At 41.6% G+C, this 26,762-nt stretch overlaps 1 protein-coding gene across 1 annotated transcript in view; it reads left to right on the top strand.

Moving 5' to 3' along the window:
• LOC137375708 (polycystin-2-like protein 1) overlaps positions 1–26,417 on the top strand; it is a 36,266-nt gene extending 9,849 nt beyond the window's left edge. The window contains exons 4-11 of the mRNA XM_068043093.1: positions 7,728–7,978; positions 10,857–11,081; positions 11,540–11,768; positions 18,300–18,470; positions 19,504–19,685; positions 25,583–25,703; positions 25,964–26,018; positions 26,332–26,417. Coding sequence (XP_067899194.1) covers positions 7,728–7,978; positions 10,857–11,081; positions 11,540–11,768; positions 18,300–18,470; positions 19,504–19,685; positions 25,583–25,703; positions 25,964–26,018; positions 26,332–26,417 — 1,320 coding nt within the window. The remainder of the gene's footprint in view (positions 1–7,727; positions 7,979–10,856; positions 11,082–11,539; positions 11,769–18,299; positions 18,471–19,503; positions 19,686–25,582; positions 25,704–25,963; positions 26,019–26,331) is intronic.
• The last annotated feature ends 345 nt before the right edge of the window (positions 26,418–26,762 follow it).

Below are 26,762 nucleotides of genomic sequence, written 5' to 3'. Positions count from 1 at the left end.
CAGCATCAGTGCCTTCCCAGCTGCGCACATGCGCAGAACGGTTTCTTTCTGCCACTGTGGTGCTGTGCATGCGCAGCCTACCTCAGCACCCAGCTTGCCAGGACAAACTCGCGCATGTGTTCTAAAACATCATCGCATGCAGGAATGGGGCTGGAATGGGAAATAAAATTCGAACAGGACTAGACAGGCTAGATGCAGGGAGGATGTTCCCGATGGCTGGGGAGTCCAGAACCAGGGGTCACAGTCTCAGGATAGGGGGTATGCATTTAGAACCGAGATGAGGAGAAATTTCTTCACTCAGAGGGTGGTGAACCTGTGGAATTCTCGAGCGTAGAAGGCAGTGGAGGCCAAGTCATTAAATATATTCAAGAAGAGATAGATATATTTCTTAATGCCAAAGGGATCAAGGAATATGGGGAAAAGCAGGAACAGCGTATTGAATTAGACGAGCAGCCATGATCTTTTTTGAATGGCAGAGCAGGTCCAAAGGGATGAATGGCCTATTCCTGCTCCTATTTTCTATGTATCTATGTTTTCTATGCTCCCCGCCTCACCACTGCCTTCCATCAGCCACTTGCAACCGCCCTCGCCGCTAGCCCCCATGGCCGCTCACTGCAGGCCTTGCCGCTTCCCCCCTCGGCCGCTCACTCTCTGACTTGCCGCTATCTTCCATCAGTCACTCGCACCCACCCTCGCTGCTAGCCCCCATGGCCGCTCGCTGCAGGCCTTGCCGCTTTCCCCCACGGCCACTCGCTCCCGCCCTCGCGTTTCCCCCCCCCTTTCCCACTCGCTCCCGGCCTCGTCGCTTCCCCCTTTGGCCGATCGCTCCCCGCCATGCCACCCAAAGAAGCAGCAGGGGGCAGGGAACAAGCCGCCAAAGCAGCAAGGTGGGGAATAAGTGGCCGAGGAGTGATGGGGGCGATGTGGAAGCCAGTGGCCAAGAAGCGGGAAGCGGCGAGGCTTGGAGCAAGCGGCCGTGCGGGGTGTGTGGTGGGGGGGGGGGGGGGTGGAGAGCGGGGAGCGAATGCCCAAGATGGGGAAGCAGCAAGGGCGGGAGCGAATGACTGAGGGGGGAAAAGCGGCGAGCAGACAGGTGCAGGAGGGAGCAGTGAAACAAAGCGTGATGGCTTCTATCTAAATTATAGCTCAGAATCCATTTGCACTGCTGTAATTTTGCAAGAGGATAAGCCACATGAATCTATTTCCAAACCCAATATGTTAAAATAATAAGCATCATACAAAGAGCAAATTGAAATATGCCTTACAATATGATTATTTGATTCTGTAGTAGCACAGGTACTGTTGGGGGTGGGATGGAGGTGGCGATCACAGCCACTGTGGGGATTTGGGCTTAAGGTTGCGTATACATTTTGTGACAAATTGAGCAGCGCCATCTTTATTACTGGCAGCTGCCAGGGCCGTCACAGATTGTGACGTTTCAGTGGATGAGGCTGCATTTGCACATGTGCCAGTACTGTGCCATCTAGTGGTTGTATTGTCAGCAAACACAGCCGTCAAAATAGCAGAAAATGGTGAGGGGGAACTGTGATCTAGGCAGTATTATAGCTCCCTCATCCTCAGTATAGTATAAGCAAGGCTGTCCCGAATGAGCTTTTCTCATTCCTAATGTTTTGTTCAAATATATATACTTAAAAATGTTAAATATACATTATGAAAAGAGTATGTCTGATGCTAGTATTTTCATTTAAATATCAATCAAGGCTCTCATTTCTGTTCCTTGACGTCTAGGCACAGTGGCGCAGTGGTTAGCACCGCAGCCTCACAGCTCCAGGGACCCGGGTTCAATTCTGGGTACTGCTGTGTGGAGTTTGCAAGTTCTCCCTGTGTCTGCGTGGGTTTTCTCCGGGTACTCCGGTTTCCTCCCACAAGCCAAAAGACTTGCAGGTTGGTAGGTAAATTGGCCATTATAAATTGCCCCTAGTATAGGTAGGTGGTAGGGAAATATAGGGACAGGTGGGGATGTGGTAGGAATATGGGATTAGTGTAGGATTAGTATAAATGGGTGGTTGATGGTCGGCACAGACTCAGTGGGCCGAAGGGCCTGTTTCAGTGCTGTATCTCTAAAACTAAATCACCTGGATTCTGGTGTGGGATATTTATGCAAGTAGGTTTAGCCACTTATCATGTAAGCAATGAAGCTACAAGCCTGATGTCCAGTTAGACCCATAACTTACATAAATATTCATTATATTAAAACAGGAGCTATATAGTATCTTGGCAAATGTGTACTGTGAAAATGTTAAGTGGCAGCACACTTACTGATTAAAAGTTTTTTTCAGTATTTTCTCATAAAGTTGCATATTGCTGTGAGTATGTACTTCTGAAGAGGTACAAGATGGTGGCAAGATGAAAGTCACATGAAACAGAACTGCTGACATACCATGGTTGTACACCCGTTCCGATTTTCAGGCAGATTTTAGATTGCCAGAGATTCCACATTAAACAGAAAGCCCAATGAATATATGTAAATTAGGGTCAAATTATGTTGTCAAAAAGGCATTTTCTTCTACACATGCATTGTCACCATCAGATCCTAATCCTGCCCAAAAAGCGCGGATGGTACTCATTAAAAGATGGCCATTTATAGTAACATTTAAAGGGCTACTCAGCTGCTGTCAGGTGAGTAAAATACTTGTGTTACTTAATGGCTTTTGGCTGCTTAGACCATTTCAAAGTGCTTGTATTAAATGTAGATAATTAGAGGTCTTCTTGCAATGTACTTTTTTCATGTGGTCCCTTCTGGCAGTTCCACTTTGGTAACAGGAGGAGGAAAAGCAGGAGCAGAAGGAGAAAGGAGCAAAGAGCTGTAGCTGCAGGGAGATAAAATAGAATTACAGGAAGCCTTGCCTCCTAACAATGTATATAGGCCTACAATAACATATCTGCACTTCTGAGGAGCAGTGTATAAGGAAGCTGAGCTTCTCTAGGGAGTCAGTCATAGAGTCCTGCAATCAGATCTTCAACCAACTGCCGGAGCAACAGAACATCTTTCTCTATAAAAAAACATTGCCTGTTGTAGTCAAGATCACTGCCACCCTCAACCTCTTTACCTCTGGCTTCTTCCAGGCAGTGACAGGGGATATCAGCAACATCAGTCAATCTGCAGATGTTGCTTACATTAAGCAGATGATTGATGCTGTGTTTGCTGGAGCAAACAGTTACATTATTCTCCCCATGGACATGGAGGAGAAATCAGCAGATTGAGATTGGGATTTATACAGGTCCAAACTTCTCCAAAGTCCAAGGCATATGTAATCCCTTTGGGCTCTTTCATTCAAGCCCACTGCCTTGATGAATTGCCTGAACAGGCACTTAATTGTAGGCGAGCGCCCAATCTGTTCCCGAAAATAGCATTGCGTTCTACAGGCAGCAGGACTCTGTGCTGACCACCGAGAACATGATATTCAAATCGCACTTGCAGCTGGTCCTGCACTCAGCCCGATTTGAAGATCCAGCCCATGAATTCAGTTAATTAAATAAATGAATGTGGCCAGGGTATCGGGCAGGCACCATAGGATATCTGGTTTTCTTCCCTTCCTTTTCTCTATTTATCTGTATAACTCACACACACAACATGATAATCTGGTGGTGCATTATACTGACTACTCTGCTACTGCTTCCCCTTATCTTGCTCACCATTTGCTAGGTCCATCAGATGTCTCACGCCTTGCTATTATACAGAGTGATGGGGATAGGGGAAGTGCAAAAAAATATTTGCATGGATCATAAAAGAACTGCACGATTATACCTAATAGGAAAGAGTGAACAGGCTAGGGCTCTTTTCTGTAAAAATAAATGCCCAAGGAATGACCCAATAGAAATATTTAAGATTATGAAGAAGTTTGATAGGGTAGACATGCAGAAACGTTTTCCATTTGTGGGCGAGTCCAAAACTAGAGGCCATGATAAAATAATCACCAATAAATCCAACAGGGAATCTAGGAGAAGCCTGGGTCAAATGACCTGTTTCTGTGCTGCATGTTCCATGTAATTTTATATAATAGTAGATGCTTAAAAATGGCATGGACTGGGTGCTTAATATACAAGGATATAAAGAGTTCAGAAAAGATAGAGCAGGGAAAAAGGGAGGTGGGGCGGCAGTACTGATTAGGGAAGAAGATATTGCAGTTTTGGAAAGGGGTGGGGGGGGGGGGTGGGGTGGTTCCTTGAAGAAACAAGGACAGAATCCTTTGGTTACAGTTGAAGAGCAAAAAAAGTGTATCATGTTACTAGGGGTATCCAATAGGCCTCTAAATTGAGAAAGAGATAGAGGAGCAAATCTGCAGGGAAATCACAGATGTTCAAGAACTATAGAGTGGTGATGTTGGAGGATTTTAATTACCCAAATATCAATTGGGATAATTTTAGAATAAAGGGCAAGGTGGGAATTGTGTTCAGGAGAACATCCTTGATCAATATGTTCTCAGCCCAACTAGAAAGGAGGGAGGCCAAATGGACCAAAAGTCTGTTGGGGAGCACTTGGGTAAGAGTGATCATCGTATCATAAGATTTAGTAATGCAGAAAAGCAAGGAACCAAATAAGGTAGAATGTCTAGTTAGGAAGAAGGCTAATTCCATCACGATGAGAAGGGATCTAACCAGGGTAGAATGGAACCAATGACTGACAGGAAAAGCTGTATTGGAACAATGGGTTATCTTTAAGGAAGGGATGCTTCAGGTGCAGGTTAGGTACATTCCAACAAGGGCAAAAGGTAAGGGAACCAAAAGCAGGGTTCCTTGGATGACGAGGGAGATAGAGATTATGATGAAACAAAAAAAGAGGGTGTATGATGCAGGTCACATGAACTCAAGTAAGAACCAGGCCATATACAATAAGTTTAGAGGGGAGGTGAAGAGGAAAATAAGACTGGCAAAGAGAGAATATGAGAATAGAATGGCAGTCAACATAAAGGGAACCCAAAAATCTTCTACCGGCAAGTCAATAGTAAGCGAGTAGTAGGAGGTGGAGTTAGGCCTACTAGGAACAAAAAGGGTATTATATGCTTGTAGGTACAGGGCAAAGCTAATATAATTAATGAATACTTTGTATCAGTCTTCACTAAGGAAGTGGAATCTGACAAAATATCTGTAGAAGCAGATAGAGTAGAGGCAATAGATAGGATAAAAATTGAGGGGGAAGGTACTAAAAAGACTGGCTATGCATAGGGTAGAGAAGTCACCTGGTCCAAATGGCTTGCATCCAAAGTCCGTCAGGAAGTGGGGTGGAGATAGCAGGACTTGCCATAATCTTCCAGTCTTCCCTGGATACAGGGAGGTGCCAGAGGATTTGAGAGTGGCAAATGTATGATGCAAGAAAGGGTGTAAGGACAGTCCAGCAACTACAGGCCAGTTAATTTAACATGAGTGGTGGGCAAGATTGTAGAGGCGATTACCGGCAAAAATCAGACACTTAGAAGTTCAAGTTAATTAAGGATAACCATTACAGATTTTTAAAAGGCAGATCATTCTTGATTAATCTAATTGAATTTTTTGATGAAGTAACAGAGAATGTTGATGAAGAGAATGCAGTGGATATTGTTTATATGGATTTTAAGAAAGCGTTTGACAAGGTACAACATAAAAGGTTGGTAAACAAAATTGTGGCTTAAGGAATAGGAGTGTCCAATTGGATTTTTAAAATTGGCTTAAGGACAGATAACAATGAGTCATAGTAAATGGTTGCTTTTCAGACTGGAAATGGTAGACAGTGGTATTCCAAGGGCCAGTGCTAGGGCCACTGCTTTTTTTGCTATATATAAATGACTTGGATCTTGCAATGCAGAGTAGAATCTCAATTTGCCAATGACACCAAACTTGGAGGTGTGGCAAACAGTGAGGATGATATGAACTGCCTGCAACAGGACATAGATAAGCTAGTGGACTGGGCAGACAGGTGGCAGATGGTAATTTAATACTGACAACTGTGAAGTGATGCATTTTGGCTGAAGGAATAGGGAGAGGCGATATATACTTAATGGCATAGTTTTAAAGAGTGTGAAGGAACAGAGGGACCTGGGGGTGCATGTGCAGTGAACTTTGTGAAGGTGGCAGGACATATTGAGAGAGTGGTTAGGAAAGCATACAGGATCTTGGGTTTCATAAAGATGCATAGAGTACAAAAGAAGGGAAGTTATGCTGGACCTTTTTAAAGCTCTGGTTAGGCCCCAAACTAGACTATTGCGTCAGTTCTGGACACCAGACATTAGGAAGGATGTGAGGGTGCAGAGGAAAGTTCCCAGAATGGTTCCAGGGATAGAGGATTAGTTACAAGGTTAGGTTTAAAAAACGGGGTTCGTTCTCTCTAGAACAAAGAGGATTGAGGGGAGATTTAATAGAAGTGTACAAGATTATGACAGGCTTAGATAATTTAGACAAGGAAAAACTTAACTAATGGTACAAGGACTAATGGACACAGACTGAAAGTTCTGGGCAAGAGATGCAGGAGGAATATCAGCAAGCACTTTTTTTCGGCAGCGAGTGGTAATGACCTGGAATTCACTGCCCAGAAGGGTGGTGGAAGCCAAGACAATCAATGACTTCAAGAGGAAATTGGATGGCCACTTGAGGGAAATAAAATTGCAGGGTTATGGGGATTGAGCAAGAGAGTGGGACTGACTGCATTTCTCTACGGAGAACCAGAATAGACTCAATGGGCTGAATGGTCTCCTTCTGTGCCATATATGACTCTATGACTATGTGGGTTAGTGTTGAGTGGAAGAAGCAGCAATTCTTTGAGGTGGCATAGTTGTGACTGTAGTAGGATTTTAAGATGTTAGTGCAAGCAAAAGGAGCTGTATTTAAGTGTTTGGTTATAATTGGAGGAGACACAGAGGAAACAGAGGACAGAAGGATCGATAATGGTGGAGCTGAAGTTGGATGGTGCAGGGCTGTACAGACAGTAAGAATGATGTCAAGAGGAGCCATACCTTCACAGTCTTTGTAAGATCATTTTTTTCCCCTGCACTTCAGCAAGGTCCTGGGAATAGTGTTGTTTACCTGCTCAGCCATCTCTCTCCATTGCTGCTGAGAAATCTGTCTGCGCATATCTCTATCGGAGGGGAGGACTTTTTCCTGCTGCTGACTTTCTCTAAGAACATCTCCGCCACTGTATCAGAGAATCTGGTCCAGTTGAAGTCATGCTTTCAAAAAATCAATTCCCTATGTTCATCAAGAAGTGCTCTTCGCTTTATGGGCTGCAGGCTACCTTTATGTTGTGGCTGCCCTTCCACTTCCTCACCCTTCCAATTGGCAAACTGCTTATCAAAAGAGCATAATCAGTGCTGGCAGCTCACCAATTACAGTTAAATTTGCCTGGTGACAAAAATGCCACAGATTCCCTACTGCTTGCATTGGGCAGGTGGATGGAACAGACACTCCATGCACCATCCACTCGATCTAAGTCAGACAGGACAATCGAACTGAAAAGTTCATTACAATCATATGAACTTAGTTTTGCTGCATCATCATGGTTATTATTGATTGTTACTTCAGGAACAATTGAACCCTGTGAACCAGTGTGTCCAAAATGTCTAAATATGCAGCTGGCTAATATTGAGTCTGCATTATTTAAGTTTTGTTATAAACAGGAACTTACTGTGCACAAGAATCCATGTAGCAAAGATAGGGAAAAATAAAGTTGTTTTTAAAGTGAAAAATTTTAATGCATTTCAGGTAAATTATAAATTCCATAAAATTACTATTTACAGTATGCAGAGGGGCCACTCCTGGATAGTCTTTACTGGAAAGAATGGTACAATGGCCAACCTTTGTATCAAGACCAGAACTACATATTCTATGAGAATATCCTTTTAGGACGCCCTCAAGTTCGACAGTTGAGGGTGCACAACAATAGTTGTTCTGTTCATGAATATTTTCGGAAGCTAGTTACAGACTGTTATGATACTTATTCTTTTGGAACTGAGGATCAATCACCATTTGGCCCTAAAACTGGAGAAGAGTAAGTTTTATATACACACATTTTTTTAACTTTTCAGACAGATTTTGTTTTAGTATGTAGAAAGTAAGAACCTGAATTTATGTAGTGTCTTTAATTTAGCAACAGCATTTATATAGTACCTTTAATGTAGTAAAACATTCCCAGATGCTTAAATGTAGTGCAGCTTTGCAGTGTACTTCACACTGGCCATGATAAATTAAACAAAGCACAAGCACAAGCAGACCAGGGGGTCATGCATCCCTGGAGCCTGTTCTGCTATTTAGTCAGATCATTGCTGATCTCTATTTCAACTCCAGTAACCTGTCTTTAATCCATATCACTCAGTACCCTTCCCCAACAAAACTCTATCAAATTGAAAATTTTATGTGACCAGCATCCTTAACCCTTTGGATGGTGAGAGTTCCAGATATCCACTACCCATTGTGTGAAGAAGAATTCCTAAATGGCTTAGCTGTAATTTTAAGATTGTACCCATTTGTTCTGAATTCTCCCAGAGGGAATAGTTTCTCTGTATTTATCCTATTGAATCCTTTAACATTTTAAAACCTGTTTAGATCCCCCATCAATCTTCAAAACTCAAGGGAATCCAAGCAAATTTTATGTAACCTGTCCTCATAATTTAACCTTTTAAGCCCCAGTAGTATTCTGGTGAATCTGCATTATAGCCCTTCCACGGCCAATATACCCTTTCTGAGGTGTGCTGCCCAAAACTAAACGGATGACACCAGGTGGGATCTGACCAAGCCTTTGTGTAACTGAAGTATTACTTCTGCACTTTTGAATTCAAATACCTTTTAAGATAAAGGCCAACTTTCCATTGGCCTTTTTGACACAGCACACTAACATTTTGCGATTTGTATACACAGACACCTAATTCTCTTCGCTCTTTGAGATTCCTAGTGTCTCACCATTAAGAATATATTCTGATTTGCCTTTCTTCAATCTAAAGTATATGACCTTGCACTTCCTCACATTGAATGCCATCTGCCATAGCTTTGTACTCCCAATATATCTATGTTCCTTTGGTGTCATCTTCTCCCATCTACACAACTTATTGTGGTTCTTAGTGCCACCAGCAAACTTGGATGTGCAACTGTATAGTGAAAAGCTGAGGCCCTTGTACTGATCCCTAGAGATATTAGATCCCATCAATCAGATGTAATACTCTTTTATTGACTTGTTTCATAGAATCTTTTTCATCCAACAGAACAGGCAGATGGAAACTTGGTTTAACATCTGATCTAAAAGCTGGCACATTTGACAATGCAACACTGCACTTAAGTACCAGTAATGTGCAATCAATTCCTTTGTGCAGTTTGAATTCACATACTTATGACTCAAGAACAATAAACTCTGACCAACTGAATCAAAGTTAAATTGGTGTTGTGCCTGATGTATCTCTTACTGTAAGATTGGAGGCATTCTCCTCCGGTTTCTGGACCTACCTGTCCAGAATATGGGCAACACTATGGGCTGAATTTTGTTGAGCTCCCTACGTTGGGCTCCAGGGTGGTGGAGGGTGCCGGAAGATCGTAGCGGCCTGCCATGGAGCCCGCGACAGGATTGCCAGGCCTGATCTTCCTGGTGGTGGCAAGGCTCCATGGCGGCCCCCTGCCGCTCAGCTAGGGGACCCAACTTTAAATATTTAAATAAAGAAAATGAATACATTGAAATACCATTCACCACAATCTTACCGGCTGTCCAGGATCTTCCGTGCGACGGCCAGCACTCGTGTGCCTTCACTTTCCTGTCCAAGAAAAGATGGCGCCACCGAGGTGGGGAAAGGGGAACTTAGGATTTTTAAAGTGGGGGAGGGGGTGGTGCGGAATGGGGTCAACTCTGCATTTCTAGTGTGGAGTGGGGGGAAGGGATGACCTCTGCACTTTGTGCATTTGTTGGGGGGGCGGTTGTGGGGATGTAAGTGTTTTGGTGGGGAACGGAGCAGCCATTTATTTTCATTGTATTTGGAGGGTACGGGTCAGAAATTTATTTACAGTGTAGTGGGGTGGTGGGGGGTGGTTACAGGGTTCAAATATGCAGATCTGGCAGCCCTTTAAAAATGTCGCACAGAGGCAGCTGACACTGTTCACAGCATCGCAGAGCCCGCCCCCAGTACTTGAATGGAGGGGCAGACTGTCCTACATATTTAAATGAGCTGCCGCGTGCTAGATTGCACAGCATGGTGGTATGAACGTGCCACCATTTTCTTTGTCCACCGCCGGTCCTGGTGGCAGGAAAATAAAATTCAGCCCTATATCTCTTTAAAAATTTTAGTTTTCTGTACGACATAAATTCTATGTCAAGCATTAAGCACATTTTTAACATCATTAAATCTTACAAATGACCGGAGCTAGAGGCTTATTAAACAGACTAGTCCTCTGAGACTCTATCCTGAAGGATTGCCAGCTGCAGACTATCAATCTCTGTTAAGGTGCAGGCTATAATTTGGCCCCTCCTTCTGTGCTGTAAATCACTCTATGACATGTCACTTAGTATGGAGAAACAATTCAAGCATTATCAGACACTAGGGGCAGCTCATGTGAGACAATGAAGGTAACATGGTATCTCACATCTCCAAGAGCATGATAGAATGATATTAATTGTTTCCCATCTGACTAACAGAAAGTCTTCCTAAAACTGATAGGAAACTTATAGAAATGAACCAAATAAGAACTGATGGCACCAGTAAATTTAATATTATGTTGCAATCCATGTTCTTTTCTTTCACAGGTTCTGACATCCTATTCATCCAAGTATTATAGCATTGTAATAAACTGCAAGTTATCCTCTAGGTTGTCAGAGCAATTATATACATATTTCTATGGCTTCATTGGATGCGTTGATTTATGTCTGTTTTTCTTTTTAAAAATACCAACAGATGGGAATACCGTAACCCTAATAGTGAATTCGAGCTGTGGCATTGGGGTAGAATTAGTACATACGGCAATGGTGGTTACATTTTTGTGTTAGAGAGAAATAAAGATGCCAGTTCTGAGAAGATTAAACACCTTAAATCAAAACTTTGGCTTGATAGTGGGAGTAGAGCTGTCTTCATAGACTTTACAGTCTACAATGCAAATGTTAACTTGTTCTGTACAATCAGGTTTGTGAAAACATTTTGAATATTTTATGACTATAGTTCACATTATATTTCCATAGTTTAATGTACATTTATGTCACATTGAAATCAAAAAGTATATCTTGTATTATTAAACTCACATCATGTGCAATTCATCTGTAATTCATCTTTAATACCAATTTCATTGTTTTGCATCTGTTCTGCCTCTTTTTCCCGTTGATTGTTATGGTCCTATATCCACAAAGCCAAGACAACTGTTTGTAAATGTGATCTAATTAACTCTGATCTCCTAGAACTCAAACTCAGCACAGGGAAACATGGGTAAAATAGATGTATTTAGTGGTAGGAGTGCACAATGCTCAGGTAAATGATGTATGTTGTATTTGTACTGTAAATGTGTTATAAACTTAGTTTTCAAATAAGTAAATCTTGTTTTCAGTTCTTCCAGAGTAATTGAATCTTATAACTTGCTTGCATACCAGGCTGCTGGTGGAATTTCCTGCAACTGGTGGAGCCATCTCTTCCTCTGACATTTTCACAGTCAAACTTCTACGATATGTTTCTAACTTCGACTACTTTCTGGCTGCCTGTGAAATTATCTTTTGTTTATTTATCTGCAACTATATGCTCCAAGGAGCCATAGAGCTGTACAAATACAAGATGTCATACTTCAAGAATTTTTGGAATTGTTTGGATTTTTTTATTGTTCTGGTCAGTACTATGTTTTAATATTAAAAGAAAGTAGTTGTGCTTACTATCATAGTGTTCTTATTCTATTAGTTTATCCAACCCAAAGTTAATTCCTTTTCTGTAAGTATATCACTTGAACCAGAAATGCCTTTTGTTCTCACTATCTATCCTTTACTGTTAAGTGTTCATAGTTTAATCAGTTGGGATTTTAAATGCATGAAACTAAGCAGAAAGAAATAAAAAGAGCCTATCCATGTACACCTCTAACTTGCACAGTCTATTTCTGCCTCCTCCTTCTCCTCATGATATGCAGACAGGAACCATTTCAGCTTGCTCCTGCCCTACCAAACTAATTTTCTCTTCCCTTAACTTTATTATTTCCCCATTTGTCCAGTATCTATCCATCTATATCCATGACTCTTCTGACACCGAATGTCACTTTGATTATTTCAGATTCTGCAGCCCCAATCCAGCCGTTGCCTTTCCACAATCCTTCATGAAGGTGGTTTCTGGGACCTCTATTTCTTCCCAGTTAGACGCTGACACAAATAGCCCCCATACACCGCCTGGCTGAAATTGTTCACTGAGCAACTTCCTACTTAACTCCACATACTTCCTCCAGATAAGATGGGAGCATGCATGGGTTCTAGCTATGCTTATCCTTTTGAAAGATACATGTCACATTCTTTGTTCCGATCCAACTAAGGTGACCCTTTAGACATCTTGCTCGGTTAGAATGATGACTGTAATGGTTTTGCTTTCTCATCTTTAGAATTTCGTAACTTTGCTTCCAAGCGACAACCTTCTTGTGGTTCATTGCTGACTCTTCCTTTATTGTCAGTTTGGCTCATTCAGCTGTAAGTCAGAAGATTGTAGGTTTAAGCACCAGTATACAGTTATGTAAGATCAAATCCAATGTTCAAATCCAATGCCAAATATGCTTTTAAATAAATCAGTTTATTGTGTTCAGTCAAGTCCAGGCACACGCAATGCCTTTGAGCAGTAGATACAGAGAAATAAACAATATTGCCGCATTTCCCAGACAGACATGCAACCTTTGCTGATCCTTTCGAACATGACTCTCTCAACAAATTGTTAAGGAAAGCTCAAGATCTTTATAGGCTGGTTCTCAGGAGTACTGTCATTGCTGATTCATTATGGCTTGACAAGTGTTATTGTGAACCGGACCCCTAGAATTTGGATATTTCCTTCAAAAGACCAGATGCTAACTTGTTTATCATCTCAGATGTAAGTAATCATCTTGAGGCCATTGTCCCATTTCCTATTTCAAGACTGCCTTGACTGTCTTGTTCCACACTGTGGCCGCATACAAAAAATCAAGAGGAATGAATCACACATCCTGCACTTTCAGCAAAAATTAAATGGCAAAATTGACACTTTAAACTCCAATGCATCCTGGGAATGCACAACTTTATCCATTTCTTTACTTCTAGTTAGAGTAAGAATCTACAAGCTGTCTATAAGGAAAAAAAACCCTAATCTTAGGAGATTAAAACAAATCCCAATCCTACATGTGTCTGTCTGTGTATGTTATATATATAAAAAATAGGGAATTTTGCACTTAAGCACATTATCTGGGCTGGCAGTTCAGTGCACACAGAGGGAGTGCAAGCATCACAGATGCCATCTTTTAAATGAGACTTTAAATTGAGGTCTATCAACTAGCACAGTGAAACTATTTCCAGTATTTCAAGCATTTTCTGTTTTTATTATGTAAAAGATCCCTAGTACTTCAAAAAAAATGTGGTGGGGTGTTTTCCCAATGTCCTGGCCTATACTCCTCCCTCAATCAATATCACCAAAAACAGATTATCTTGTGATTCATCCATTTGCCATTTCTGGGACCTAGCTGCCACATTTGCCTACGTAATAGTAATCCATTGACTGTAAAACACTTTGATATGTTCAAAGAACATGAGATGCAATGGCTTAGTTGTTGCAGGAGTAGGCCACTCAGCACTTCAAGTTTGCTTTGCCTTTCGATACAATTATGGTTGATCTCCTACATCAATTGCACCTTCCTGCACTATCCCCATATCCCTTAATTCCCTTAGTATTCACAAATCTAATAACCTTTGTCTTGAATAAACTCAATGACTGCGCATCTACAACTTTCTGAGAGAGAATTCCAAAGATATACAACATAGGAACAGGAGTAGGCCATTCAGCCTGTCAAGCCCACTCCCCCAATTCAGTTAGATCATGGCTGCTCATCTACCTCAACACCACTTTCCCACGTTATCCCCATGTCCCTTGATGTCATTAGTATCCAAATATCTATCAATTTCTGTCTTGAACATGCTCAATGATTGAGCTTCCACTGCCCTCTGGGGTAGAGAATTCCACAGATTCAACACCATCTGAGTGAAAAAATTCCTCCTCATCTCAGTCTTAAATGGCCTACCCCTTATTCAGAGATTATGTCCCCTGTTTCTAGATTCACCAGCCAGGGGGAACATCCTATCTACATTCACCCTGTCACGCTCTGTAAGAATTTTGTAAGTTTCAATGAGATCACCTCTCATTCTTCGAAACAGTAGAGAATATGGGCCCATTTTCTGAAATCTCCTCTTAGCAGACAATCCTGCCATCCCAGAGATTAGACTGGTGAAGCTCTGTTGCACTCCCTCTATGGCAAGTATATCCTTCCTTAGAGGAGGAGACCAAATTGTTCACAATACTCCAGGTGAAGTCTCACCAAGGCGCTATACAATTGTAGCAAGACTTCTTTACTCCTGTACTCAAATCCCATTGCAATGAAGGCCAACATACCATTTGCCTTCCTAATTGCTTACTGCACATGCATGTTAGCTTTCAGTGACTCTTGAACAAGGACACCCAGGTCCCATTAGACATCAACACTTCTCAACCTCTCACCATTTAAGAAGTACTCTGCCTTTTCTACTAACATGGATAACTTCACACCTTATTCACATTATATTCCATCTGCCTTGTTCTTGCCAATTTATTTAGCCTGTCCAAATCCCCTTGAAAGCTCCTTGCATCCTCCTCACAACTTACATTCCCACCTAGTTTTGGGTCATCTGCAAACTTGGAAATATTACATTTGGTCCCCACATCCAAATCATTTATATAGATTGTGAACAGCTGTGGCCCCAGCACTGATCCTTGCAAGACCCAATTGGTAACAGCCTGCCATCCTGAGAATGACCTGTTTATTCCTACTCTCTGTTTTCTGTCTGTTAAACAATTCTCAATCCATACAAGTATATTATCCCCAATCTCATGCACTCTAATTTTGTCTACTAACCTCCTGTGTGGAACCTAATCAAAAGCCTTCATGAAATCCAAATACAGCACATCCACTGGTTCTCCTTTATCTATGCTATAAATAACATCCTCAAAAAGCTCCAACAGGTTGGTCAAACATTATTTCCCTTTTATAGTTCCATGTTGACTCTGCCCAATCATTATATCTTCTAAGTGTCTCTTTACCACATCCTTTATAATAGATTCGAACATTTTCCCTGCTACTGACGTCAAACTAACAGGTCTGTAGTTCCCCATTTGCTCTCTCCCTCATTTGTTAAGTAGTGGGGTTACATTTGTTTCTTTCCAGTCTGCAGGAACCTTTCCAGAATCTATAAAATTGTGAAAGATAACCACCAATGCATCCATTATCTCTATAGCCACCTTCTTTAACACTCTGGGATGTAGCTTATCTGGTCCAGGGGATTTAACAACCTTCAATCCAGTTAATTTTCAAATGCTACCTCTTCATTAATACTAATTTCTTCCAGTTCCTCATTTTCACAAGTCCCTTGGTTCCCTGGTATTCCCGGGAGATTTTCTGTATCTTCCTGAGAAGACAGACAAAGTAATTGTTTAGTTTCTCTGCCATTTCCCTCGCCTCCATTTTTAATTTTTCTGTCTCTGCGTGCAATGGATCCACATTTGTCCTTGCTAATCTTTTCCTTTTCACATACCTAAAGAAGCTTTTACAGTCTGCCTTTATGTTTCTCACTAGCTTGCATTCATATTCTCTTTTCCCTTTATCAGTTTCTTGGTCATCCTTTGCTGGATTCTAAATTGCTCCCAATTCTCTGGCTTACCACTTTTTCTAGCAACCCTCTTAGCCAATTCCTTTGATCTAATTCAATCTTTAACTTCTTTTGTTAACCACGGTTGATCCATCTTTCCTATTGGGTTTTTGTGTCTGAGTGGAATGTATATTTGTTGTAGACCATGTAATACTTCTTTAAATAATAACCATTGCCCGTCTACTGTCAAATATTTTAGTGTATTTTCCTAATGCACCATAACCAACTTACCCCTCATACCTTCACAGTTTCCTTTGTTCAGATTTAAGACCGTAGTTTCAGAATGAACTATATCACTTTCAAACTTAATGTCAAATTCTATTATATTATGGTCACTATTTCCCAAAGGCTCCTTTACAGCAAGGTTATTAATTAGTATTATGTAACGAGAAAGGGTTATATCTAAACTAGCCCATTCCCTAGTCGGTTCTTCAATGTACTGCTCCAGAAACAAATCTCGTACACACTCCAGGAATTCATCCTCCACAGCATTAGTGCTAATCAGGTTTACCCAGTCTATATGTAAATTGAATTCCCCATTGTTACTGTATTACCCATGTTACATGCACCTCTATTTTCTTGAGTTACATCATGGCCAACATTACCACTACTGTTTGGTGGCCGATAAACAACTTTCAATGTTTGCTGCCCCTCGCTGTTTCTTAGCTCCACCAAAATTGATTCTACATCTTGCTCCTTTGATCTAAGATCCTGTCTCATGAATGTACTGACCTCGTCCCTTATTAAGAGAGCTACCCTACCTCCTTTTCCTTTTTGCCTATCCTTCTTAAATTACAAATATCCTTGAATATTCAGTTCCCAGTCTTGGTCACCCTATAACCACGTCTCTGTCATGGACAATTAAATGATACCCATTTACTTCTAATTGTGCCTCCAGATCATTTCCTTTGTTGCGAATGCTGTGTGCATTCAGATAGAGTGCCCTTAACTTTGTCTTTTTAACATTATTCCGCATTCTGATCCTATTTGATGCTTGCTTTTGCTTTGTCTGTCTTCTAATTTTGCTTACTACTTTCTCCTTCCTGTTACCAGTTTTGCTTCACTCCAATCTTCTATTCCTGCCACACTCAGATTATCAATTCCCTTATTGCTACCTTGCTCTCTTGCCTCCTCCTCTCTCTATATTATCACATCTTCCCTCACTTGATCACCTCCACTATTTATTTTAAAGCCCTCTCTATTGCCCTAGTTATATGACTTGCCAGAACTCTCATCCCAGCATGATTCAGGTGAACAGCCTCCCGACGGTACTGCTCCCACTTTCCCCAGTACTCATTCCAGTACCCCATGAATCGAAACCCATCTCTCCCACACCAATATTTGAGCCACACATTTAACTCTCTAATCTTATTTATCCTACTCCAATTTGCTTGAGGGTCTTGTTTTTAATTTAGCCATGAGCTGCTCATACTCTCTATGAAGATCCTCTTTCCTAGTCCTATCTATGCCATTGGTACCCTCTGAGTGAAGAAATTTCTCCTCATCTTAGTCCCAAATGGCCAACCCCTTATTCTGAGACTGTAACACCCTAATTCTGGACGCCCCATAGAGGGGAAACATCCTTCCAGCATGTACCCCATCAAGCCCTTTACAAATTTTATATATTTCAATGAGATCAACTCTCATTCTTTTTAATTCCAGGGAATATAGTTCCAGTCTACTCAATCTCTCCTCATAGGACAATCCCCTTGTCCCAGGGATCAGTTTATTGAACCTTCTTTGCACTCCTTTCAAGGCAAGTATATTCTTCCTTGAGTAAGGAGGTCAAAGCTGTACATCTATTCCAAGCCCACAGATTCCCATAACTATCTAGAATATTTCTCTTTCCACCCTTTCTTCCTGTAAAGACTCCATCTCTTTTTCTTACTTTATCTATTTCCATCATGTCACCTCCAGCTTCTGCACCAGAGCTTCTGAAATGTATTGTCTAACAATTTATTGCCTTTGTTTTAAGCAGATTGCAGTGCATTCCATTACATTTTATGTGAAAGAGGATTCCTGGCTTTGCTCTTAAATGGCCTAGCTCTCATTTTAAGATTATGTCCCCTTGTTCTGAATTTGCCCACCAGAGGAAATAATTTCCTTGTATCTACCCTGTTGAATCCCTTTATCATTTTGAAGAGCTTGATTAGTTCACCCAACAACCCCTTATTCAATTGACTGTACTTATTTTGTATCTACTGGTCCAGAATGTTTCAAAGACTACCTACAGAATTACTATAGTGTAAAAGAAAAATGATGTCAGCAGTTTTGTATTATTAATTTACTCATTGCTGAAGATGGGTAGTAATGCACTCCTACTTAAGCAATGTTCTAGCAGCAAGTTACTTCTCAAAGGGCTTTAAAAGGTTTTTAGTATGTCGGAAAGATATGTCCTTCAGTTTTATATTCTTAAAAGCAATGAATGTGAAACCAGTTTCAATTTGGATTACATTTTTCTCTTCCTCAGTTTTCTTTTCTTGCCATCTTTTACAACATCTATCGTACAATAAAAGTAAGCTCATTACTTGTGCAACTTCTGGAAAATTCAGACTCATACCCAAACCTCTACTTCTTGACTTACTGGCAGAACCGATATAATGTCATAATTGCATTTACTGCTTTCTTTGCATGGATAAAGGTATTTTTGCAGTATATTACTTTGCAAAAAAATTTAAAAGTTACTGATTGATTTTCCATGATGCTGTTTATAGCTAGTGTAGAATCTAGAGCATAGCTATCATGTTTAACTGCTCTCCTGGCCTGTTCCTTTAAGACTACTACTCGAGTACTTTCTGTGGTAATTAAGACAAGTGCTTAGAAAAGCCTCTTGGTTCAATTAGAGGTCAAGTAACTTGCTTATAAATTTCAGGCTCTGGAACAAATGATTGGCTTTATTTTAATAATGTTGTATTATTAGAACGAAGAAAGAACTTATATTTTTATGACACTTTTTATGATCTCATGATGTTCCAAAGCACTTTGCAGCCAATGAAGTACTTTTGAAGTGTAGTGACTTGTAATGAAGGGAAACGTGCACATTGCACACAGCAAGGTTCCACAAACAGCAATGAGATAATGAATATATAATTTGTGTTGTAGTGTTATTTGAGGGATAATTATTGGCTAGGACAACAGGAAACCTCCCTACTGTTCATCAAATAGTGCCATTTGATTTTATACATCCACCTAAAAGTGCAGACAGGACCTCAGCTTAACATCTCATCTGAAAGAGCAGTCCCTCAGTACTGCATTGATGTGTGAGCTGTGATCGTGTGCTCAAGTGTCGGAGTGGAACATTAAACCCATGGCTTTCTAATTCAGTGGCGAGAGTGTACCAGTGTGCCAAGGCTATCAGTCAGGGAGCAGGGCGTAAAATCAGCCCTTGTGATTTTCACACTGATGAATTTGGAATTCACTGGTGCAAGTTCCTACGTTTTATATGAATCACTTTATTACAAGTTCCATAGCAATAGAACTATTTCCTATTAATATAAATTCAATACCACAAAGCAAATTTTAACTCTTAATGAACTATTGAATTGTAATTTAATTCTGTTTATTTAAAAAACCCTTTAGTATTATATAATGGTAATAAAGAAGATAAACAATAAAATCAACTTGAACATGTCAAATTTAGAATTCTAAATCATTTTTTGTTTGTTTTGTTTTAGATTTTCAAATACATTAGTTTCAATATGACTATGACTCAACTGTCTACAACCCTCTCTCGCTGTGCCAAAGGCATTGTTGGATTTGCCATAATGTTTTTTATAGTATTTTTTGGATATGCTCAGTTAGGCTACCTTATCTTTGGCACCCAGGTGGAAAGTTATCACACTTTTGGCAACTGCATGTACGTATTAAAATTGCAATATCTGAATACTGAATAAAATAGTTGAGGAACCAAGCTGTTCCTGCATTCCTATGGTTGAATATTCAGAAAAGCACATACAGATTAAATAGTTTATTTATTTATTAGTAGAAATATAAAGCTTTTAAGGTGTTTGGCTTCACGTTGATCTAGCCATTGGCTTTATTATAAAGAGAAAAAGAAATGCAGATAATGTAGGAATACACTGCAGGTTCTCAGGGTTCCCTGTTTCAGTTCTGACTGGTTCCAGTCCTCATTTATTTGGCAACTTCTCTTTTCATATGTTGATGAGCGTACTGTGTATTCCCAGTATTTTCTATTTTTATTTCAGAATCAAATTGTTCTTTTTATCGCTCGGATTTTATTAAGTTAGTAATCTAGCTGAGATGAAGTGGGCCACTCCATCAGAACAAAAAACTAGCTGCAATAATCCAAGTTTACAATAATTCTTGTTATCCAAAAGAGGATCTGGATGGAAAAGTAATCCCATTCCATCACTGTCAGCATGGGCTAATAATCTGACAGCAGGTATCCAAAGCATTGATGCAAATCAGATTCCAGCTCCCTATATTATGGCGTGCAGAGGCCTATTAGATGGCAAATGCTCCTACCATGATGAAATGCTGACCAGCTTTGAGAATTTGGGGTTAAAAATTCGTCTGTCCCGTTTTTTTGGGCACGGGATTGTGATTCATGACCTGCCGTACTGGATCCATTGGAGATGGGCAGCACCTCATTGCCATAATTGTAGAATGGGACTGAGTGGGCTCCTTGCTGCTGGCATCCTCTTTATGCTGCCAGCTGCCTCTGTGCTCAGCAGGGGATTTGAACAACATTGTGCTGAGAGCACGTGGTGTAGCCAACACTCTTCTTAAAGGCAGGCTGTCCCTCTTAAAGGGAAGCTGCACTGAATGATGTTGCTGAAATTGAAAACGTGGAAAATGGAACACCAGGGCACAAGAGGGTTGGATTGTGACAGATGCATTGCTAAAGGCATTAGTGGTGCAGATGGACAGGACAAGAGATGCCATGGTTCTGCGGGGGACCAGGAGGCCCTCAGGGACCATCTCAGAGTAAGAGCAGATAGCCAGAGAAGTCAACTCCCAGAGTCTAGACCCGAGGTCCTGGCAAAAGTGCCTCAAAAAGTTGAATGACCTCACGTGGGTCCTGGTCAGTGAAAGGATCTTTACATGACATCTCCACCTACCACACTACCAGTCTTTCCTGCTGCTTAATGCACCACACCCCATCATTCACCCAGCAGCACTCCCAGGCACTCAGGTCTCATGCCTAACATTCAGATACTCTACCTCACCTTCACATGCCAACCAATGCTGTCAGCCTCACACCCACCTCTCACTGCCTCCACTGAACACCAGCTATTCAGCTATGATATGCACATTGCCCAAGCACGGGCTGGAAGATGAATGGTGTTGTAAAATTGAATGGGCGGCAGGGGGCGCCATGCTCATCAGCTACCTATCCCCACTGCTATTTTACCAGTAGCCTGTGCCCCACAGAGGGCCCCCCAAGCAGCACGGGCTGCCCCTGCTAAAACTATCTCCTCCACCACCACCCCCAGGCCCTGCTTTCCAACTCCGACCCCCTCTGCAGAGCCCAGCCATTTATCTCTGGTGAGGTCCAAACCCCACTTACCGTTTTGGAGGCCAAAGACCATTGTCCTCTTCTTGCTGGGTGCAGTCCCAGCAGTGGCCACCACTCCCAGTGGCACTGAAGATCTGCCGGCACTGAAGATCTGATTAGCTGGCAGCTCTTGGAGGTGGGACTCATTGCCTCGGCGGGACTTACAGCCTCAGAGGGGTCGAAGACCCAACTGAGGCTAATTAAGGGCCTGGGCCACGCAAAGTTGCAGTGTGGCTTCGTGGCCCAGCGGAGGTGGGCTCTTTCCCTGACTTTTTAGCCAGTGGGCGAGGCCACTGCTACAACATAAAATTCCAGCCTGTGATTTTTAGAAAGTTTAAGATAAAGTCAGAGAAGTCAGGTGATTTCACATCAACTCTGCTTAAAGACAAGACAGTGATCTTTATTACCAGGCCAACAAAGAACCCAGATCAAAGACCTTTTTGAAAAGCAGAGCCTGCAGAGTAATGTTACAACCTCAGTGAGACCGTTAATGTTAAAATATGAGATATGAATCCCCAGACCAATTTAAACAGTTACATGATAAGATTTCACTTTTTATAACTTTTATTACAATAACTAAACTAAAATAAATCCCCATTAACTAAATAGTACTTGGTAAGTAAAAGCAAAATACTGCGGATGCTGGAAATCTGAAATAAAAACAAGAAATGCTGGAACCACTCAGCAGGTCTGGCAGCATCTGTGAAAAGAGAAGCAGAGTTAACGTTTCGGGTCAATTCCGAAGAAGGGTCACTGACCCGAAACGTTAACTCTGCTTCTCTTTTCACAGATGCTGCCAGACCTGCTGAGTGGTTCCAGCATTTCTTGTTTTTATTTTAGTACTTTGTAAGTAGCTGGTACCCCAGATAACAAAGAAAGGTATTTTCTTTACTTATTAAAATACTTGAAAACCTCACACTACACTTATACGTTACACAGGCCTTTTTGATGGTGACATCCTTTGTGGGTAAAAGTCCCAAACTCCTCCCACTTGCAATGGGTTAGATCTCCCAGACCTTTTCAAAAATCAATGTCCTCTTCGTTCACTTCTCTGAGCACTTCCAACCAGGACGTCCATGAATAAAGCAATTCCCGCTGGTCTTCTACTTCTCCGCAAGTTTCAACTTTCAAAGCAGGTTCAAATCTTTGCAACCTTTTGCTGTATCAGGGTTTCGAGAGCAGGTGTTCCCTATCTCTTTTTCTTGAGGCTGCAACCACTAGTTGTCTTCCTTACAGCCTGCTCTCAGGCTGCAACCACTGGGCTCCCTTCTTAGAGCCTGTCTGCCTTCAAAAAATCTGTTTAATTTATCTGGACTCAGAAGTAAATAGCTTATTGTCCTGTTCCAATATGCAAAGTCCAGAAGTCTGGTTTTCATTGTTCCCAGGTGTTAACAGCTGCTTGGTACCTTTGCAGCTTCAGAATCACTGACTCCTTGTTTTACAACCCGAAAGTCTGGGAGGGTGAAACTCATTGTTCTTCAGGTGTTACCCCTGCAGTCTATTTTTTTCAAAAATAGTCTTTGATTTGTCTTGTCCTTTAGCAAAGTGGACATGAGGTCACCTGACCTTCCAAACTCCATTTTAAACTTTTATAAAATCACAATTTTTAAAACATAATCATGTTACAAAGTCCAGCATTCATAACAGGTATAACACCTGAAGAACAATGTGTTTCACCCTCCCAGACTTTCAGATCGTAAACCAGGAGTCAGTGGTTCTGAAAATGTAAATACGAATGGCAGTTGCTAACACCTGGAAACAATGGAAAGCCCAGATGGCTCTGCTGTAGCCAAACTTGTGGACTTTGCATATTGAAGAAGACAATTGGCTGTTAACTTATGATTCCAGATAAATTCAACATATTTTCCGAAGGCACGCAGGCTGTAAGGAAGACCAGCGGATAGCAGAGAGAGAGAGCGTGGGAACACCTGATCTCAGAAGACTGATACAGTGAAAGGCTGTGAAGACTTGAACCTGTTTTAAAAGTTGAGGTTTGCGGAGAAGTAAAAGTCCAACAAGATCATCAGAGATCGCCTTATTCATGGAAGTCCAAGTCTTGATGAAGTGAGCGAAGATGACATCGACTTTGAGAAAGATCTGGGAGATCCAACCCATTGCAACTGGGAGGAGTTTGGGATTTTTATCTGCATAGCTTACACCATCAAGGAGGACTATGTAACATATAAGTGAGGTCTGAGGTTTTCACGTGTTTTAATAAGTGAAGAAAGTGCCTTTCTCTGTAATTTGGGGTATCAGCTACTTAAAAAGTGCTATTTAGTTAATGGGCATTTCTTTTAGTTAGTTGTTATGTAAAAGACTTAAAACGTGAAATCTTGTAATGTAGTTCTTTAAATTGGCCCGGGGGTTCATATCTCATATTTTATCATTAACGCTTTCAATGAGGCCAGAATATTCTGCAAAGATGTGCTCTGGATAACTAACTTTTATGGCTCCCCAATAAAAGGCTCATATTAGACAGATCAAACCTAGAAGATAAGCAAAAACCCAGGACAGGGACAAGTAAAGAAACAAAAGATGTGTCTAGAGGAAAAACGAGCTTGAACCAAAACCTGCAAAGAAAAGGAAACAAATGGGGGCAGAGGTTACGGTCTGAAATTGTTGAACTCAATGTTAAGTCCGGAAAGTTGTAAAGCACCCAACTGAAAGATGAGGTGCTGTTCCTTGAGGTTATGTTGAGCTTCATTGGAACACTGCAGGAGGCCAAGTTGGGAACTGCACATGGGCACGTGTGTGCAGCAGCCAGGCCAGAGTTAAAGGGTTGTTCATTTGCCAACTCACCAGCGGGAGAGATCACAGACAAGTTCTGCTGCAGGGGACTCGATGGGGTATCTTACAGGAGAATGCTGATGAACATATACACTGAGATGCTGGCTGCTTTGGCTGGCCTGCCAGACAGCCTCTTGTCATTTTCAAGGAGGATGGAGGAGGCCAGCTCCAAGTTGACAGGGGGGATGTTGCAGAACTTGCTCTCTCTGCAGCCTCTGCTCCATCTTCCTATAGTGCTGCAGACCCAGAGGTACTGCCACTGCTGTCCCTGTGCTTATTGCAGCGTTTGTGTGGATAGTTCACCGAGCCTCTGTCATCCCTGTGAAGACGCAGCAACACTTTTTGGAAAGTCCAACAACTCACCACAACACCTCCAGAAACACTCCACAGTAGTTCCAGACACTTTGCAATAGTCAGAAGTTCTTAAAAATCCTTCCTTTAAGGAAGACTTGTGCATGGCTTACCTTGCAGCTTCATGCTTGTTTTCGGAGAAATGTATGAATTCATTGCCTGGACCTACGTGATCTAAGTTCAGTATGCTGGAATCACAGTCACAGGGAGAACTTGCAAATTCCACACAGGCAGTACCCAGAATCAAACCCAGGTTGCTAGCGCTGTGAGGCTGCAGTGCCTCACTGCGCCACTCTCTGAAGACAGCATGCTGTGAAACACTGTGCCATCTTGTTAAGCAAGTAAGTTATTGAAACTAGTTGGAACCTTTATTCATGCTGCTTGGGTTATACTAGTGTGTGTGTGTCCACCCTCCCCAGCAAACACAAAAAGTGCTGTCCTTCATCTTTGCATTGCCTGCAACATGACCCCAAAACCTAGTCACTGATTGAGGTTCTTTTGTCCATGTTTGGCAAGAAAAAAATGTACGTGTATCTGGGCATCCAGCAATTCTTTAACAGTGCTGGTACAAGAAATTCCATCCCATGGCTTTGGCATGCGCAGTACTATGACAGCACTGTCAAAATATACTCGTCAGCTAACCTTGCCTCTTCGGGTTAAGGTGTTCACTGTGCTGGGAGTGCACTATCAATCCCACAATATATATGTCAGCTCAACTCAGGAGCTCCCTCTGCTTCTGAAAAAGCAGCAGAAGCATATGGTAAAACAATTGAAATCACAAATACGCCAAGAAATAAATCACATATCAGGAAAGTTTTGCTGCATTATTTGCATAATACTTAAAACTCCAGGAAATGTTTTCTTCTGAACAGCTGTGAAGTCCACTGAATCGCCCACACACAACAGATCAATCAAAATTCAGCAAATCTTGGCAACTCATTAAGTTTCTGCATTAATAAATACATGGTTTGGTCCCCTATATTACATCCAATGCTCCTTTAATAGTATTATTTTAAACATTTTACCATTCAATCAACTTGTATTATGTTTACCAGGTGAAGTTTTTAAAAATTAATGTTATAAACCTTTCTTTTCAGTTTTACACAGTTTAGGATTATTCTTGGAGATTTTAATTTTGATGAAATTGAAGAGGCAAACAAAATCCTTGGACCTATTTACTTCATCACATTTGTATTGTGCTTATTCTTTGTACTGTTGGTGAGTGACAGTGTTAGTGATAAATGTTTGTGATGTATATCTCAAACTGTTTTAATGTGGGATTACAGCTTGCATAATGATTTTACATTGAATACAGTTAATTGCTGCAGTGGCTTCATAATCATGAACAACAAAATCATTTTCAGCATTGTCAGTTTCTCCCAGTTTCAAAATATATGTAACTGAAATATCATTGTGGGTTCTATAAATGTGCACTATCAGGTATGCTGATTAATTAATGTAATTAATTAATTAATTAGTGTATCAAGTCGGTGTCCTCAGTACCTTGCTCTACAGCAGCGAGGCCTGGACAACGTATGTCAGCCAAGAGCGACGTCTCAATTCATTCCATCTTCGCTGCCTCCGGAGAATCCTTGGCATCAGGTGGCTGGACCGCATCTCCAACACAGTAGTCCTCGAGGCAGCCAACATCCCCAGCTTATACACACTACTGAGTCAGCAGCGCTTGAGATGGCTTGGCCATGTGAGCCGCATGGAAGATGGCAGGATCCCCAAGCACACATTGTACAGCGAGCTCGCCACTGGTATCAGACCTACCGGCCGTCCATGTCTCTGCTTTAAAGACGTCTGCAAACGCGACATGAAGTCCTGTAACATTGATCACAAGTTGTGGGAGTCAGTTGCCTGCGATCGCCAGAGCTGGCGGGCAGCCATAAAGGTGGGGCTAAAGTCTGGCACGTCGAACACACTTAGCAGTTGGCAGGAAAAAAGACAGAAGCGCAAGGGGAGAGCCAACTGTGTAACAGCCCCGACAACCAATTTTTTCTGCAGCACCTGTGGAAGAGTCTGTCACTCTAGTATTGGCCTTCGTAGCCACTCCAGGCGCTGCTCCACAAACCACTGACCACCTCCAGGCGCTTACCCATTGTCTCCTGACACAAGGAGGCCAAAGAAGAAGAAGATTAATTAATTATTGAGAGTGATTTACAATCTGTAATCTAATCAAAGAGACTCCCAAGATCATAGCCACAGGGGATTCTTCAACATATGTCTGAAATGGGCACAAAATGGGCAGGGCATCTACTATTCCCACCTGAA

Source organism: Heterodontus francisci, chromosome 12 (genome assembly GCF_036365525.1).
Source record: "Heterodontus francisci isolate sHetFra1 chromosome 12, sHetFra1.hap1, whole genome shotgun sequence".
Taxonomy (NCBI): domain Eukaryota; kingdom Metazoa; phylum Chordata; class Chondrichthyes; order Heterodontiformes; family Heterodontidae; genus Heterodontus; species Heterodontus francisci.
The sequence above is the reverse complement of the archived record's forward strand: the minus strand, read 5'-3'. Positions and strand labels throughout refer to the sequence as shown.